This window comes from Trachurus trachurus (genome assembly GCF_905171665.1).
Source record: "Trachurus trachurus genome assembly, chromosome: 21".
Taxonomy (NCBI): Eukaryota; Metazoa; Chordata; class Actinopteri; order Carangiformes; family Carangidae; genus Trachurus; species Trachurus trachurus.
This window is the reverse complement of record NC_139899.1, coordinates 12,975,563-12,994,588: the sequence shown is the minus strand read 5'-3', so window position 1 is coordinate 12,994,588 and position 19,026 is coordinate 12,975,563. Positions and strand designations below refer to the sequence as shown.

The 19,026-nt window shown below is 41.4% G+C and overlaps 1 protein-coding gene across 2 annotated transcripts in view; it reads left to right on the top strand.

The window, feature by feature from the left end:
* The window catches only part of erbb4b (erb-b2 receptor tyrosine kinase 4b), a gene marked incomplete at its 3' end in the record, with an annotated part of 352,419 nt that extends 334,147 nt beyond the window's left edge, over positions 1–18,272 (top strand). The window contains exons 21-28 of one of the 2 annotated variants that reach the window (XM_083996270.1): positions 5,201–5,356; positions 6,748–6,823; positions 9,279–9,425; positions 12,290–12,387; positions 12,886–13,056; positions 16,310–16,559; positions 17,383–17,508; positions 17,602–18,272. In XM_083996270.1, the coding sequence (XP_083852396.1) occupies positions 5,201–5,356; positions 6,748–6,823; positions 9,279–9,425; positions 12,290–12,387; positions 12,886–13,056; positions 16,310–16,559; positions 17,383–17,508; positions 17,602–18,272 (1,695 nt within the window). Of the gene's footprint in view, positions 1–5,200; positions 5,357–6,747; positions 6,824–9,278; positions 9,426–12,289; positions 12,388–12,885; positions 13,057–16,309; positions 16,567–17,341; positions 17,509–17,601 lie in introns of both variants that reach the window. The other variant, XM_083996269.1, reaches the window with a different exon arrangement.
* Positions 18,273–19,026: the final 754 nt, after the last annotated feature.

Sequence of the window (19,026 nt, the reverse complement as noted above, 5' to 3'; positions counted from 1 at the left end):
GTGAAGCAGCTGGGATGAGAAGTCCGAGGCCATGGTTCTCGACCGGAAAAAGGTGGCTTGCACCCTCCAGGCCGGGGGAGAGTTCCTGCCTCAGGTGGAGGAGTTTAAGTATCTCGGGGTCTTGTTCACGAGTGAGGGGAGAATGGAGCGCGAGATCGACAGGCGGATCAGTGCGGCGGCCGCAGTAATGCGATCATTGTATCAGTCCGTCGTGGTGAAGAAGGAGCTGAGCCGAAAGGCAAAACTCTCGATTTACCGGTCGATCTACGTTCCCACCCTCACCTATGGTCATGAACCCTGGGTCATGACCGAAAGAACTGGATCCCGGATACAAGCGGCCGAAATGAGTTTCCTCCGCAGGGTGGCGGGGCGCTCCCTTAGAGATAGGGTGAGGAGCTCTGTCATCCGGGAGGAGCTCGGAGTAGAGCCGCTGCTCCTCCACATCGAGAGGAGTCAGCTGAGGTGGCTCGGGCACCTGTATAGGATGCCCCCTGGACGCCTCCCTTGTGAGGTGTTCCGGGCATGTCCCACCGGGAGGAGGCCCCGAGGAAGACCCAGGACACGCTGGAGTGACTACGTCACTCGGCTGGCCTGGGAACGCTTTGGGGTCCCCCCGGAAGAGCTGGAGGAAGTGTCCGGGGAGAGGGAAGTCTGGGGATCCCTGCTCCGACTGCTGCCCCCGCGACCCGATTCCGGATAATGCGGCGGACAATGGATGGATGGATGGATGGATGGATGGATGTTGTTGTCTGATAGGTATGAAATCAGATATCTTATTTTCTGCCATGGTTAAATGTATTACATGATGCTAAGCTTCCACACCGAACCAAAATGCTGTTTTAAAAAAAGAAAAAAAAGAAAATGTAGTTTTAGGTATTGGTAATAAATAGTGATAAATGATTTAATTATATGCCACATGACAAATCCATACCCAAGAGTGAATTCTTCTTCATTTTTTAACACCATGGCCACTGCAGGAAACATCACTCCTACCCCGGCACACACACACACACACACACACATATACACACCCTTGTCACTGAAGAAAAAGAACACAGCAGAGATTTATAGAGCCTCTGTAGGATGTTCAATCTCATTAGAAGTGTTTCTACACAAATAACAATACATCAGATTCAATCGCTTGATTATAGATTTTGGTAGTGTTTGTGGGCACCACCTGCATGTGTGCTGACAGCTTCCTCTGTGTGTGACGGTGTGTGTGTGTTCGGGTATGTCTATCTCAGCCAGAATAAACAACAGTGGGAAGTGGCAGTTGGTGAAAAATGGGCACCACCTCTCCTCGCTCTCCTCCTATTGATTTAATCTCTAGCCCTTTGCCATTCGCTGCCAAATTTGTCTTCACAAAACAAATCTGAGTACGATCCTGTCCACTCGGGTTTTGTTCGCATGAGTCTGTGAAATAAGCATAAATAACCATGACGGGAGGTCAGAATATTTCCCGGCTGAGCAGTAATTTCCCTGACTGGGGAGGACAGTTAAGAAGCCTGCATGCATCCCTGTGGCACTTTTTATGTCCTGTTCATCTTTCCCTTTTCTTCTGTAAATGAGATTTTCTTCACCAATATTTGTACTAAAGAATAACTCTACTTTTATTCTTTACTTTTAGGAAGCATACCACCAAGTCTTCATGAAGAAATCAGTTAATTCTGCACCCCTCTTGCAGATGAACACTAATCAGAATGATGGACAGAAAACATGGCAGAGAGAAGCTTACATGAAAGCCTGTTTTTCATAATAAGACACAACTTTAAAACTACACTAACTAGTGGAACCTCACGGTATTCATTATACTGTTCAGTCAGTGTTTAAATATATTCTCCCAATATGCAAAAACAAAAAGAAGTAGGACCTTTTTTATTTAAAATGTAGGGCTGTCACAATGTTGTATATCGTAGTAGTTGCTGTTGTTTTTTCCTTAAATTCTACATGATTTAAAGCCCTGGGATTTCTGTTTCTAGCATTGAGGTGTTTTTTTTCCCTTGGCTTGCTCTTCCATGTAAAATCTCCATGTGCAGGGTTTAGGGCACAGGCCTGATCCCCACTGATTGGAAACCAGCTCTCGTCTGGAGGTGTGATCATAACAGAGTCTGTCTGAAGCCTGTGGATTTTCTCTGGTGGCAGGCTTACCTGAAATACAGCTTCCGCAACTGGCATCTCCCTGGCAGTCACATCCAGGTTTTCTGCAATTACAAACCGCTGGCAGTGAGTTGTTCCCATCATGTCCACATGGGAGGGCAGTAAATGAAAGCAACCGAGTAGAAAAAGAAAAAAAAGTTTGTTCCTTACGCACGTCTGCAGCCACTTCCCACACTGCACACTTCCATCACCTCCCCCACTCAATCTCATTGTGCTGGCAAATTAAAATTCATGGGTTGCCAAACCATCCATTCTCCCTCCATTGCTTAATTGTCTCGAAAATTGAGGAGATTACCGGGTGCGATTTATGTACAAATAAGGATCTGTCAGAAACCTGGCAGACTATACCATGACACATAGACGTGATTATTCGGGAGCCGTAGGCAGTGGCCAGCATGGGATAGCTCAAGTCCCAACATCTATCCTGTTCAATTCTACCCTCAACCTGTATGTATGTCTTTCTGAGCAGTGCACACCTCAAAGAACCAGACAAAGCACAGGGGAGAGGGCAAAACCCACAGAGAGGACTGAGAGCATATATCATCACTCAGTGTATTTTGATGCTGGTCAGCATCCTCTTTGTTTACAAGTCTACTTTGAACATCAGTGCAGCACACCTAAGATCAGTGACTGTTAGTTACCACAACATTGGTATTATCAATATACTTTTTAGAAGCTAGATTAGGTATTGGCTGCTCAGAAAAAAAACTTTTCATGCCATATTATATGTATGTTAGACTATGCATGGCTACTGATGGAGTCAGACCTCACTGGATTAGTCATGTACAGTAAGTAAAAAGTCAAACCACAGTCCTGCAAGTCTTGATTTGCAGATCGACAAACAGTCAACCCCTGTATAACAATGTGGCTACACACTTAGCATTTAGGTTTGAATGTTTTTTTCTCGTGCTGATTCAATATTATTGGTTACAAGAGTTCATTAATCAAGTACATTGTCAACACATTGCAGTTAGTTGTTATCAGCTGAGTTAATATCTGGCTCACATGTGATTGTGTAGCCTCAAGCCTGCAATAAAAGTCTTTAAAGCAAACATGAAGCAGCAGTTGAATGAACTGTCAATTACTGACAGCTTGAACTTCACACTTAGCGTGCTCTGCACTTCAGCGGGTTTCCCGATCCCATCAATCACAAATGGTGCTTTTCTTTTGAACTTCATGGGGTCTGACACCGCCTCTCTCTGAAATGACTCACCACTGCTGTATATACAACACTTAGTGCTAAACTAATAGGATAGACAAGGCAATAAAGAAATACTCAAGAAGTACAAATAAGTCTTCAGCTTCAGTTAAATGTTTTCTCTGGTGTTTGTCTCCCAGTGAATTGGTGACATGACATGTTTGAAGAATTGATGAAACTGATGTATTTTGTTTTCTGTCAGTAAATCAGCATATTTCAGACAGCTCCTCATAGTTGTTTGTGGTAAATTGTAACAGGATCTCTGTCTACAGTATGAATCCTTCCAGTCAGACAGGCAGTATATCAATAGTTACTTATTCAGAGTCTTCTACCATGATGTAGACCCAGTCCACTCTCAACAAGTGCTCCAACCAGAACGACCATATAGGTTACTTGTCCCTGACCTCACCTAACCTCCTGTTTTGTCACAATTACTGCAGATGCTAGAGTTCAGTTTCCCTGTATGACTGATCAGGTCAGAAACCATAATCTGTGTGTGTGTGTGTGTGTTCCTGTACCAGCTCGATGGTGATTGTCTGATCTGACGTCAACTCTCTTTGCAGTCCAAATCCCCACTCACTTGCACGCATGCAGGTGTATCTCCATGCGAGCGGCTTGACCGCAACAGCATGAGTTTGTGTGTAAATGTGCAGGTGTGTGTGCAGCTGAAACCACATGCTCTCTCCTGGGAGGGAGCCAAATGAGGCTGTGTGATTATAGCCCTACCAATGTAATCTCACCTCTTAGAATGCTGCCACTCAACCCCACATATCCTCTCTCCTCCTCCCCTCCTCTCCCCCATCCACTCCTCCTTTTAGTCCAGCCAATTCCACCTAAATCCAATTTGTTATGGTTTCAAATAAGGCCTCGTTTTTCTGTCCTCTCGCCACTTCGAACAAAGTGCCTTCTGTTATTGCTTGTCCAATTTGAAACAGTTTTTTCCCCCATCTTTCTTTCTCCTCAGGTCCACTCTTGTGGTGATGCACAATAGGCAGTGTAGACGCTATATGTGTAGTGCAAGATGGAGCAACTGAAAAGCTCTTGCACAACCCACACAGAGATGATCTTTTGTAACCGGAGGACATTATTGGCATTTTGCGTCATACTGAACTTTGGTTTTATGCTGATGCAAATCCTGATTGATGACTGATCCCACTTCATGGTATCTTATAGTGTGTGCGTGTGTGTGCGGGCGCTGATACTGTAGTTTTGGATTCATGCTGCTGTTAGAACATCTTATATCTTTTGGTTTTATTAAAAGGATACATTTTATTTGGACATTTGCCTTCTCAAGAAAAGATTGTATTTTTTCTAAACAGATAATCATCTTTAATTAAATTTAATTAAGATCGAGAGAAGGCAGAGAGGGGTGTTTTTTTAATTGTTCAGTAAATGTATTGCATGAAATGTGTTGCTTCAACATTCCTTTCTTCTATGGGTCCTGTTCTTAATTGATAACCTGCCTCTGGGTTAATGCTTATGGATGCAGCTGTTATTGCATCACAAAACATTTAGCAATAACGAGGGTTTTTCCACAGTCTAGTTGTTGATTGATGGGAATTGTAACCATAAAAATAACAATGTGGTGGTAATGATGATGACAGGAATAATTATAAAAATTCTAATGAGGTCTTGGTGGTGGTAGTGATGATGGTGATGATGATGGTGATGGTGATGGTGATGGCGACGATGATGAAGACAGATGGTGATACTGAACAAGAGTCAGAAATGCACGTGTGTGTGTGCAGGTTACTGCATGCCACTATACTAATAGATGTTCAGGTCTGTAATGTGTGTGTGTGTTTTATGATCTCAGTAGGAAGTTATTGTTGTGTGTGTTTGCAGGGGATGATGTATCTGGAGGAACGTAGGCTGGTCCACAGGGATCTGGCGGCCAGAAATGTTCTGGTCAAATCTCCCAACCACATCAAGATCACCGACTTTGGCCTGGCTCGCCTGCTGGACGTTAATGAGAAGGAATACAATGCTGATGGAGGAAAGGTAAATAAATAATATACACTATCACACAAATAGACACATATAATAAGAGGAACATTTGTAGTGGTAGCCTAAAATTTGTTTTTGGAAAATCTAAATATTTTGAGAGGTGAACACCTGTAAAATTCAATGGACTGTCTGAGATTTTGGGAAATACATTTTTTAATTTCAGCTCAAAGGGTTCCATGAGAAGATCAGTACTACCCATTTATGTTTATGGTAATATCACTTAGCTTATCCTGTGTCTTGTCTGGGCACAGTGGCCTGAGGTTTCTTGATCAGACAGAACTTGAAGCATATTTTAGAAGTGGTATGATTGCATACAAAGTCAGTGGAGAGACCTAAGTAGACAAAAATTTGCTGAAGGCAATGCAAACTGAATTTAAATATTACCTGTTACTAAGTGCCGATTGTCAGCTTTGTATAAGACATTTATGAATATTATTCTATATAAAATTAATTAAGTGTTGAGTTCATTATTATTAACTTTTAAATGAATTAGGTAGTAAAATGAAAGCAGTGTTAATAAATCAGTAATATATTATATGATCAGTTGAGCCTACATTTAGCTCCGCTGCTTCACAGTGAGGAGGTTCTGGATATGAACCCTGTGTGGGGTTTCTCTCTGGAAACTCCAGCTCCCCCTGCAACCCTGCACAGATTAGCAGTATAGCGGGTGGATGGATGAATGGATGAGCCTGCATTGAATGACCTTATCAGCTTTTATTGTCTGTTGTTGATGATTTTGGGGGCTCACTGAGATACAATATTATTGAATTATTGTTTTGGACCATACCACAGACATGTTGTAAAAGACAACAATAATAAACAATAGATATTAGCATTAATTAGGGTTTTATATCCTGAGGGAGGAACTTAGCTCATTACAAAGGACAGTTTTAGTGGAGTTAGTGAGATACTCTTCTGCTCTATTGAACCGTTTTATTCATTATTGGGGAATGGAGATCTCAAAACCGTATAAACATAATAAACTAATAGTTTCTCATGGCTCTCCATACACTTGCTTTGGGCCTCCTATAATTTCTATTCATGCTTTTCTTCTTTTAGGTTTTGTTTTTTCAACACTCCCTTCTGGAGAAAACCCCTCCCACCCACCAAGCAGAGTGAAAGACAAACACACTATACCCTTCAATATCTTCCTTCCCTTAACCTCCAGCACTGTAATCAATAGATCTGGAGTTCAGATCTAATCACTGTGTTAAACTTCTTCTCAGGCCTCTCTGCCATTTGATCCAGCTTGTTCCAATAGTTACTCTTTCATTAAACCCTGTTCTCTCTCTAACATGCTATACACAGTCAGTTCTGCCAAAACACTTCACTGAATGCCAATATATATATAAACTCTTTTTATGTGCTCTGTTTCTCTCTGACAGATGCCCATCAAGTGGATGGCCTTGGAGTGCATCCATTACAGGAAGTTTACTCATCAGAGTGACGTTTGGAGTTACGGTAAGCCTTCATTTCCTTTTAGGAATTGGATAGAACAGGCAGACCTTAGATTTTGTCAGTGATTTTTTTCTTTTCAAATGACATCAATCATGACATTATTTCCTCTTTTTTGGAAATTGATGGTGGCCTTACCGTACGTACAGACCAATAAAAATATATTTCTGGCTGCTTCACTAAGGACACTGTTGAGGTCCATGGGCACTTTGACAGGGATGTTGAGCTAGCAAGTTTGTTTAGAATTATTTGTCTTCTTTTTAAAGGATCCACACAGCAAAAAAACATGTCAACTAATATTTCCCCTAACTGGTTAAAACTCATGAATTTGCTTTTGAAACTAGAAACTACTTGTTGTAGTTGGTGCTGCTAGTTAGATTAGCAGCACCAACTACAACAAATGATCACTTCCTTATACTGTATGGACCTTTTAATCATATCTCTAAACATTCTCTAAAAATAAGTGACTGAATGTATTTTTCAAAGGCCATTAGTGCTACTATAAGTGGCACATGTCCATGTACTGTAGTCTGGGAGGGTAAGTTTTCAGCCTGCAGTAGATGCTGGGCGGTATGTCGGCTGTCCTTGGCTTATGTGTGGAGTTCATTCTGCCACCTTGGGGTCAGAACAAAGCAGAGTTTGGACTGTAATTAGCAAACAGAGGGAAAGGATATATCGGTGTACCAAAATGCTTGTCAGAATACTAACATGACGGAAGAACAAGAGATATTAAAAACATGATTTGGGGATTTCTGTAGACTGTGGATACAAGTTAGTAGACTGAAGGTATTTGTTGTGTACAGTTAACCCCAGACTTATGGGTTAGGGGGTAATTTCTAGATCTGATACAGCTGTAACTGTGCTTATAGGTGAAATGGGAAGAGACTAAGGCCCCGTCCAGACGAACCCGTTTTTTTCGAATCCGGATAAATACTTTATCGGATTGGCCTCGCGTCCACACGGATGCGGCGTTTTCAGGGGGTGAAAACGGTATTTTTTGAAAACGGGTCCCAGAGTGGGAAAATTTGAAAACGCCGCCCCAGCGTATCCGTCTGGACGGCCAATACGGATTTTTTCAGAAACGATGATGTAATGCCCCCCGCCGCTCTACCTGTAACCTGAGACACACACACACACACACACACCGCTGCAGCAGCTGCACACACTGACAGTCTATGCACGTAACGTAACAACAACAACGGCCGACTAACGTCGCGTCGCTCAGACGCTGCGGCTGAATCACGTCTGTTTAATCATCACTGATCATCATATTTACTCTGACACGACTCCCTGTCAACATTTAATCCCATGTTTGAGTTTGAATACAGCGGGGGACTTCTTCTTCTATTGAATTACAGCGGGGACTTCCCGTCTTCTTCAGCTGTTTTAAGTGTTTTTGTGTGGCAGGCAGCGCTGCAGCGACACACACACGCCTGCAGTATGTAGGTACTACAGCGTTTTGGGTCGTTTTCACTGGATCAGTGTGGACGCAGATATTTCTGAAAACGATGCCGTGTTTACGGAGATTTTTTTCAAAACGATTAAGAAAAAGATCGGATTCAGTGAAGCCGCGTTTTCGTGTGGATGGGGCCTAATGATTTCCCGTACTGCTAGCAGTCAAAGACAGTGTAAAATACAAATAGGGTGAGCTGAATCTTTAACTCCTGTAATATTAAAACCAGTCTATCAGCATGTTGGCAAGATTTAAATCTAAAGACTGACCCCCATTATTTCTCAGTCTTATGAGATTTTTATTGCTATATTTCAAATAACAATTTCCTGTTTAAGTCTGCCAATGACTCTTAAAGTCATTTAAAAAAAGAAAATTAAGATGGGTCATATCAAAGAGAATAATATGTGTTTGATTAAAAATATCAGTGTGGTTTAGAGCGTCTGTGTCCCCAGTGGTCCTCTATGACCGCAGGCTATTATTCTTCTATCTTATTGTTTGCATTTACTCTGCTTGCCACTCATTAACACTAACTTGATTACAGTATGGCTGAGCAGTGCTGAAAGTTCAGAATGACTGATCACTTTCAAGACTGTGGTCACTTCCTCTCCTTCACTTATTTTCTGTCCTCTGTTGTGATGCGTTTCTTTACCTTATCCCCTCTTGATCTCTTCTAGCCTCTCATCTTCTCATCTTTCTTTCTTTTTTTTATTTTTCCTCTTTTTTCTCACATTTCCTCCTTTCACCCTCTCTACAGTACTTCTTTCTCTTTCCATCTTTTCACTCATCTATTCTACTACTCTTATACTGTGGTTGTGTAATCCTCCTCACTGAACCTGTTAATCTTCTCTACTCTTCGCTCTTTCTCTCATCCTAATTCTGCTTTTATTTCTTCGTGTTCTTTTTCTCTGTGCTCTGTTTCACTGATGTGTCGTCCTTTGTTCTTTTGTTGTAATTTCCTCTGATTAAGTCATTTTCTTTCTCTTCTCATATCCTTCTCTATCTTTTTAGGGGTAACCATCTGGGAGCTGATGACCTTTGGAGGGAAGCCATACGACGGGATTTCCACCAGAGATATCCCAGATCTGCTTGAGAAAGGAGAGCGTCTTCCACAGCCGCCAATTTGCACAATCGATGTCTACATGGTCATGGTCAAATGTAGGTTGAGCCTGAAAATAAGCATTTCTAAGTCTGCAAAGTTTCAACAAATATTTCACAATATAAGCTAGAAAAAAGTATTTATTGCAGAGCCACTGTAAGAAAAAGTTGCTGTGGAATGAACTGCATTTATGTATAAATTTAATCTAATGAACAAACACAAGCTATTTAAACTAATAACATACACATTATTTTGTTTGTTCTCATCCACATGGAAAACATTCACAGTGTAGGTAGGTAGGTCAAACTATGTGAGGCCTTCAGTTACAGTAATAAGGCCAACAAAAGCTAACAGGAGTCAGGAGTCACACAATGCAGAATGATCACTAACTGAAGAACCTCAGAGTGACAAAGCTTAACTCTTTCGCGACCTCAATTAATTGCTCATCACATCTCTCTGAGACCGCATGTTTTTAGCTATTTATTTACCTTTTTTTCAACGTCAAAGCGAACGCTGTACAAGGCTTAGAAACAAACGGTTTTCGCAGCAGCTTTTGCCGTTTGCCATCTGCTGTCTGCCGGACTCCATGTGAACGAAGCACAATTCTCATCTCTGATCTGAGGTTTGATGTTAACGCTACACTGGTCATATCTGTCCTCCTAGTAGCCATGGTCGTCATGCAAGTCGACCAAAGCTATCCTTACTCAGACAATACCAAAATCACACATTAAAAACTTTTTGTTTAATGAACAAGTTGTGTTCACCTCTGTTGATGTTTGTGCACATGCGTGAGATTTACTGCAAGATGTTCTTCCGTGTTTACATCATACATCCACTGGGGTTCACAACGAAGAACAAACATCTTGCAGCAAATGTTGCGCATGCGCACAAGTGCTCTCATAGATTTTCTTGCCACTCTACATAGTGTTACAGTATTGTACATAATGTTTTGTGTGCAGCCCTGCAGATAGCATACCATAGAAAAGCCAATACATTTTAACAGTAATGAGAAGGGCAACTGAGTTTTAGTTGAAGCAAACATAGTTATGCTTTTATTTTGTGATTACCAAAATGCCACAGCAGATTAACAAAAGAGGGTCTAATGTGGTGTCAAAGATATTTTTAAAGCTGAACTATTACTTTTCAGAAATCGTAAGGAAATCCTTCAGAAATAACAAAGTTTAGGAGGGGTTACTGGAGAAGATGAGTCAGGAACTCTCATTTTCCTGGCCGTGACCCTCACCACCAACACGTGGGCCTTATGGGTCGGTGACTGCTGTCATGCTGTCAGGCTCTGTGGTCACAGGCGGTGTTGTAACCTCTGGCCACTGCTGCCAGGACAAAGACTTGGTGCCAGTGCCACTCCGGCCTTGTCCTCTACTCTCCAAGCTGTAGCCTTTGGCCCTCACTGTCTCCTTGGCGCTCACTGACACGCTGAACTTGTGCCAACCTGGCAAGCAAACACACCCACACACGGCAGGGAGAGGTCACAGTCACCTGCCTGTTACCTGCCTCTCTTTTGCACCACAGTATATACAAAGCTCATACACCCACTTACACACTGCTGCATGTGTTGAGAATGCACAAACTAAGTACCAAGAGAAAAGATGAGAACTCTTACATGTGAAATCTCCTGTACCTGCACGCGTGAACATGTGTGAAAAGCTGCATCTCTGTCTTTCGAATTCCATGTCTCGTGTCCCCGGATACCTAGACAGGCTCCACTCAGGGCCAGATCACATGATTGCATTGGCATTAAAACGATGTGTTCACAGAGAAATTGGCAGAAGAGCACATTACTCCATATGGCCACTCCAATGATGAAACAGTATTTATCTTTAGACTGGAAAAAGTGATTACAAGACAGAGAATGTCATTAAAAATCTGTAATTGTTCATCGTGGTATAAATAGAAATTGTTTGGAATCATGGAAGATGGTGACATTGGTGACAGTGGCGCAGGAGGCAGAGTGGGTGGTCCAAAAACGGAGGGTACGCAGTTTGAATCCTGCTCCATCCCAGTCGTTGTCATTGTGTCCTTGGGCAAGACACCTTAGCCACCTTGCCTTGTGTGAATGCATACGAATGTGTATGAATGTTTGGTGGTGGTCAGAGGCGTAGTTTGGCGCACACTGGCAGCTATGCTTCTGTCAGTCTGCCCAGACTAAGTTTACCACCACCACTATGAACGTGGTAAGAATGAATAATGGTTTGTGGAAAGCACTTTGGGTGCCATGAAAAGCAAGCCATTATTATTGTTATTATTAAATGTATGGTCTTTTGAGACCTTCAGAAATTGATCATTTTAGATCTTAGTTCACTAATGTGATCTTACCCATAGGGTTAGACACATATGTGCCATGCCGCTTGCAGTATTTCTTTGGCACAGGTGGAAATAAGTGGGAATGGGCTTGGTGGGATTAGTAGCCTTCTGTGCTAGTAGCCTCCTCTGCAGTTTTCAGTGTTACTCAGGATCTTTCATATTCAGTGACACTTCACACTGCAGCCACATGTGCATGCTTAAAATAAAAAATGCATGTTATTTAGGGATCAAAGGATTTATATAAAAGTCAAATTATTATGAATGATTTTATGCAAATGGTAGAAAAATGAGCATGGCATTCATATTTGACATAATCTGCACAGGCAGGACCCTTGAGGTGTAATGAATACCATTAATGAAAACCCAATCGTACTGCGTGTTTCCAAACAATCCACAGGTGCAGTTAAATTCACAGAAAACCAATGAATAAAAATTAAAAAAGGAATGTTGACAAGGCTTTTGTATACTGTGAAGAATATTAACATTTATTTAATTTAAAGGGTTAAATAAAAAAATAAAAAAATAAATAACCACATACATCAGGTTCAAATTTCAGTATCCTTGTATTTTGATCTTCATGTTTCTCAAACACATTTTTCAGGCTGGATGATTGATGCAGACAGTCGCCCCAAGTTCAAGGAGTTGGCTGCTGAGTTCACTCGAATGGCACGAGATCCCCAGAGATACCTAGTCATCCAGGTAGGTTTATCCGTGTTTTCTTTTCTCCAAATGGCTAAGAAAAAACAGAAATGTGTATCTATTGTTTTGTATGTATTGTGTTTTGTCATTGTCTATTTTCTTTTCCAATTCATACAGGGTGTAGGGCGTTAGTAGATAACAATATTCATTACAGATACATTCCATTTTCCTTATTGCTTGTGCGTCATAACTTAAATGATTGTGCTTGCTAGGCTTAAATTGGTCAGCAAATATAGCACAGCTTTCATCATAAGCCAGTGTTGAAATAATAATAACACAAAACTTTGATTCAAGCTTATTAATTAAAAAACAAGGATATTTGGCCAGTTAAGATGTAAAGACTTTGAATGTGACAGAAATACTAATACTAACACCCCCAAACCAACCTACACACACAAACACACATGTACACACACACACACACACACACACACACTCTCACACATTGACAAACACACACACACACACATACATTTACATCAACACAACTTTTCTCAGGGTGATGATCGCATGAAGCTGCCCAGTCCCAACGACAGCAAGTTCTTCCAGAGCCTCCTGGATGAGGAGGAGCTTGAGGATCTGATGGATGCTGAGGAGTACCTGGTGCCACACTCCTTCAACATCCCACCACTGGCATACACTCCCCGCTCACGCATGGACTCCAACAAGGTATTTTGTTTTTGACTATTACTGTCATTTGAGATTGGAAGCATCAGACTCACTAGCAGTGAATTGTTTGAACTGATGGCTTTTTCCTTTTTTTTTTTCAATAACTGACTGAATCTTCTCAAGGTGTACAATCCCTCCCTGCATATAACTTTGCATTAATGTCCCTCACTAAAATCTCTTAGCCAACTGACTGAACCGAATTGCCATTCATATTTTCTATATGAAAGTGGAATTTCACATTCAACATGGTGATAAGGGAAGGTTGTTGTTCATTCTGCAAGTTTCAGCTTGTCTCTGAGCTAAATGCAGCTGTGACCTTGACCCATCTGTTTGCTTTGCATTTTGAAATAAGTGTTCTTAATTGTACATAGTGGTAATCATATGTTGAATATTTGAAATCTGAACCATTTTGAATATTTTCCAAATAAAAGTAATCATTGTATCAAGTCTGAGTGCAAGAGGCACAGATGTAAAAAGTGGTTACGTATTTATTTCAAACCCAGTTGTTTAGAAACATAGACAATTAAGAAATGTAATCTCCCAACCATCCTCTAAAGTCCAGAAAAATATTAAAGATGCCAATTAAATATTTTTTACATTCATGATTATAATCAATCAATAATTATTATTATAATCATATATTTTCTGTACTTCATAAAAGGCAGCACAAAACTATTCATACTTAAACAAATTAAGCCCTTGTATTATTTAAAATTCAGCTTGGTATGTTATTATTTTTGTCTTTTTGTATTAGAGATTAAGTTGCTTATCGTTTCATTTAACATGCACTCTTGATTACCATTTCTTATTAGCATTTATTTCTGAGTGAAGCAGCAGGGTGACTGGCATAGAACCATGACGGGAAAGGAGACAATATAAAGTCAAAGTAGTCATTAAGATCATTGAGATGGTTTCTAAAGAAATGTGGGGATGAGTTTTCACAGCGTGTGCTGCAGGACTGTCCTGTTCAAACTCAAAAGACTGAGGTCTTGAAACTGAACTCACACAGCCTTCTCGGTTTCACTCTCATCTTCCTCCTGCTCTCTTTTTCTCTGTCTCTTTTCTTGGTCTTTCTCCATTGTGAAACTATGGTAATTGCTTTCTTCAAAATTGAGATTTGCAGCCAGACTCCCTCTGTTCTTCAACTGTTCAAATGTTCATCGTCTTTCTTTGGACTTAAATCTATCACAAAACCAGTCACACAGCCAGGCAACTCAGCCATTTTGTATTCCAATATCCCCCTGTGTTTGTGTCAGAATAAAAATGCCTGCTGAATGCCAATGAGAGAAATGACTTCTGTTCCAGTTCTGTTTGGTGTATTTTAGAAGGATGAAAGATAATTTATTTGCATAATATTTGTAAAGTTATCCTCTACCATTTTTGGAATCTTTTATTAGGATGGATGCAGAATTAATTTGACTAATTTCATATAATTACATTAATGCAAGTGAATAATGTAAATGATGTAATAAACTCAATTATTGCAGCAAACAAAATATAATATTTACATATAAATACAATCTTCACTATTGCATATCTTAAAGGGCTTTTTCTGGATTCCCACATACACATTGTTATCAGAATCTTTGGAACTGTCGTGATTAACATGCCTGACAATGAGACTTTGAGAGTTCAGGATCATTTTTGACCGTGAAAACAATTAGGTGAATGGTGACAAAAACACTGGGCATGGCCACAGGCACCTTGTGCTCTCACAGGGAACATTTTAATGGGGCTCTTTACTTGGGGCGCTTGACTCTCCTAAATATTCCATTAGCTGTACCACGGTTCACTTTGTCTCCACAACGGGTGAATTTATTCCCTCGGTGGTCTTTGTAGTCAGGATTTTTTGAGGAAATAATATGATTGTGATTGGTGAATGGATCTAATGACTTCACCCATGATTTAAAGTTGTGTTTTTTTACCTTTTGTGGTGAGGCTAGTGACTGTGTTTTCTGTTAAAGTTAGCGAGACAGAAGAAGGGGAAGGAGACGGAGGTGTAAAAGAGGACTGAGAGAGGGTGATTTAGTAGCTGTAGTTACAAGGGAATGAGAAGACTGTGTGAGCTCTAGAGCTTTGACTAATACCCCTGGGCTTAAAGTGCAGACTGCTGAATGAGAAAGAAAGGAAAAATTCAACAGTGACAGACAGTGGGAAAAAAAAGATACTGATGCATCAGTATCATGCCAGTACTCATAAGTTAATAGTTGCTGCTCCTTTTGTGCTTGTGTTCTATTATATCACCACAATTTCACTGTCAAAACACCATAAATACAAATTTCAAACATCATTGACTAACTTACCCATATCTTATTTCTTTTAAAAAAGGCTGTTCATGCTCTGATTTTTGGGACAGGCAACGCCACTTTTTTGGTGGGCAATGTGATGATGAATAGTCGGGGAATCTGTTACATAAAAGTGATGCTCTTAGGAAAAATTTGTACCTGCATCTTAATTCACAGACCAGAAATCCAGGAACTCAGCCCTTTCAAATTGTGTCTTGAGGAAAAAATAAATGCAACAGGAAAATTACATATTTTCTGCCTCATTAGTAAGATTACAGACTTCTCCGACGTCATGTTAGGGAAAGTAAGTGATGGATGTAAAACAGAAAACAAAGCACTTGCTGGAAAAATGGAGGAACGGAGATAAATCAGGATGAGGCTCCCAGTGAGGTTCTAAAAAGCTCTTTTTTGTTATGAGCATAGACACAAATGCACACAGCAGGGCAGGCCTGATATGGCTACTTTAAGACTTTGCTGCATGGAGCCTTTTAATTAAAAACCTTTTAATTAAATTGTCCTTGGCAGTCATGCTGCCATATCATTGTTTGGCACTGCTGTTTGTCTCCCCTGCCTGTCATATTGGAATATTACAGATGAACAATGGTACAAAGAACTTGAATTCCACATTTTATGATTCATAATATTTTTGTTTGGTACTTTTATTACATTTCTATTATTTAATTTTGTATTATATTTACTTCTTTGTTTGCTTGGTTTGTGTACTTTTGTGATTCACCAGAACCTCGACCTGGTGTGTAGAGTGGGCAATACACAATTATCTCGTCAGTTGGAGAAGAAGCTGAACTTTAGTCGACCTCAAAGGCACAGGACAAAAAAAAAACCTCTCCACTCATATTTGCCTCATGGGATTTGTTTCTTTCTTGGCAAATTGACACTCTTTTAATTTGGTCTCACATTCATGCAGCTCTGTCCTGAATAAATTTTCACTCTCCTCCCGCTCTACCTAGAACCAGTTTGGCTACCAGGACCCGAGCTTCAGCATGGAGGACATGCTGGCCACCCTCCCTCGAGTGGTCTCTGTTCCACCTGTGTCTGGGAGCTGCCTCCCTCCACAGGACCTGTCCTCAGGGGGGCAGCTTGCTGGTGGATTTGGCCGTGGCAATCAAGATGACCCTCGCTGCAACGGCACGTTAAGGAAGCAGGCCTCCCCTAGGTCAAGCACCCTCAGCGCTGTCTCAGCTCTTACAGCAGGACAAGGTAGAGTGTTATCTGAAAGTTGTGGAAACCTGGAGGACTAGTCATCCCCTCACTAGGTGTGAGTGAATGTGTGTGTCCCAAATCAAACCAGCAGGTGAGCAGAAGATTGAGAGAGACAGTTAGTTGTTTATCTGCAGGCACTGTTCAACTCTGATCAACTGTGTTTACATCTGCATAGCATTGTGAAGATTGATACAGGAGTTCCTGCTAATGGTAACACTGTATGGTTCTCGAGATGTGATCGTCCAAAAATGTTGTTTTACAATTTTGACAAGACTGTGAGTGAGTCAAGTCCGTAAAATGCCAGTTTTAATGAGGTAGTCAATGGCTGTTATGTCTGCTGCCACACATGCAAAACAAATTCTGTGGTTATTTGGGCAAAACTTTGTAGAAAACATTTTCAGGCAAAAATGAATATCACCTGGGAAAAAAATGGTATTATGAGGAAAATGCCTTTTATGAGCATTGTGAATACGTGTGTAGCATTTGTTGGACAGGAGTTTTACACAGTGAGTAGTAACATGAAAAGGCTTTGACTGTGCCATATCACTGATGGCTCTATTCAGGTGCTGGTATTGATCTCTTTGTTGTCATGAAATGAAAATGCATCTCAGGTCATAAGCCCAACTCCACAGAGTTGTTGAACTTTTGAGCTGTTAAATGTACCTGCTAAAAAGGTAGAGAAACTAGATTCAGTTCCTAAATTGATTGCACTGAAAATGCAAGGTGCTTGTTTATTGGTGGAGATAAAAGATAAGGGTTTTTAGAGCACCATATTTAAGAATTTCGGTTGTGTTTCTTTTGTTTGTTTTTGCTTCCCAAGGTGGAGGAGAGGACAGTGGACAGCGTTATAGTGCCGATCCAACAGGACTTTTAGCAGACCGTGGAACAAAAGGAGACAAGGACCAGGATGGCTACCTGACAGGCATGAGAGACAAGAACAACCCAGGTTAATTTAACAGTTTAGCAGAACACCTGAACATGTCCATGAAGTTAATGGATTTTTGGCTGGAGGGTAACACTATCTCCTTTTTGATTTCAGACTATCTCAACCCTGTGGAGGAGAACCCCTTCGTCACACGTCGCAGGAATGGTGACGCCCATGCAGTCATCGACGGAGCAGGTTGCCACACCCTGCACATTTCCGGAGCTGCTGCTGCCCCCAAGAGCCAGGCCACCCACAGGGATGATGAGTATGTCAATGAGCCACTGTACCTGAACACCTTCCTTAACCCTGGGGACAAAAACGGATTGGCTGGCGCCGTCGCCATCGCTGGCCCTGGGTCATCTGTTGCCCAGTCAGTATCGCAGACAGTCAACCCATCAACATCAAGCTACAGCGTCTCATCCACTGGATATGTGGTAGCTCCTGGCCACCTCCCCCACTCGTCATACCCATCACACACCCTGCATCCAGGGCATTCAGGACACGCTCTGCACTCAGGCATCACCAGCAGCACCATCATGTTTGATAAGAAAGGCAAGAAGGCCACTTTTGACAATCCTGAATACTGGCAGCACAGTCTCCCCCCAAAGTCCTCGCTGCACAACCCTGAGTACCTGCAGGACTGCAGCACACGCTTCTTCTACCGGCAGAACGGACGCATTCGCCCTGCTGTAGCCGAAAACCAGGAATATTTGTCCGAGGCTGCTATGAAAGCTGGCAATGTGTTGCCACCCCCTCCATACAGACAGAGGAACACTGTGGTGTAGTGACCCACCTGTAGCACAATGGAGGGATAAGCAGAGGGGATAAGGGTGGAGATAAGTGGGCTGTGAACAGTCCTTTCGTTTCCTTGCAGTACTTCTCAACCTGGGTTCTCCTTGCACCCTCCCTGAACACTTCTCTCTGTTATATCTGATTGCAAGTCTTTTATTCTCACTCTAAGGTTCTGCCTTTTCTCGACAGGACCACGATAACAGTCGCTGACAGCCTCACCTGGCACTCAAACCATCCTCTTCTTTTCTTTTTTCTTTTCTTTTTGCTCCATCCATCCTTGGCACCTAAAGCAAGTAAAGACATCTCTTTGGGGTTGGTTCTTTTCTGGAGATAACTGTCCTGTTATCATTAGTCCAACACAATCAAAGAAAGATTGAATTTAGATGCTTAATAGAATAAAACAGAGGAATAAACCAGGGGTAGCCCAAAGAGAGGATTATTGCCATGACCTCACGTGAATTTTGATTTGCTTTTCTTTACAAATGCTTGAATTACTGTTCACCATTTCACCACTTTCATTTGCCTAATTTTCCACATGGCTAGACGTTCACATTTCTGTATGCAAACATTACTATTGCGTGCATGTGATCTGTCAAGTGGCACATTCACATGGTGTTACTGTATGTCGTGACCTACCAGCAAATCTGCAGTCATACTCAAGAGCCCAGATGTGGCTTGCATGCCTGCCCACATGCTTCTTTGACTGTTACATGTTTTACATGTTTCTACAGCAGTAATGGAATTCAA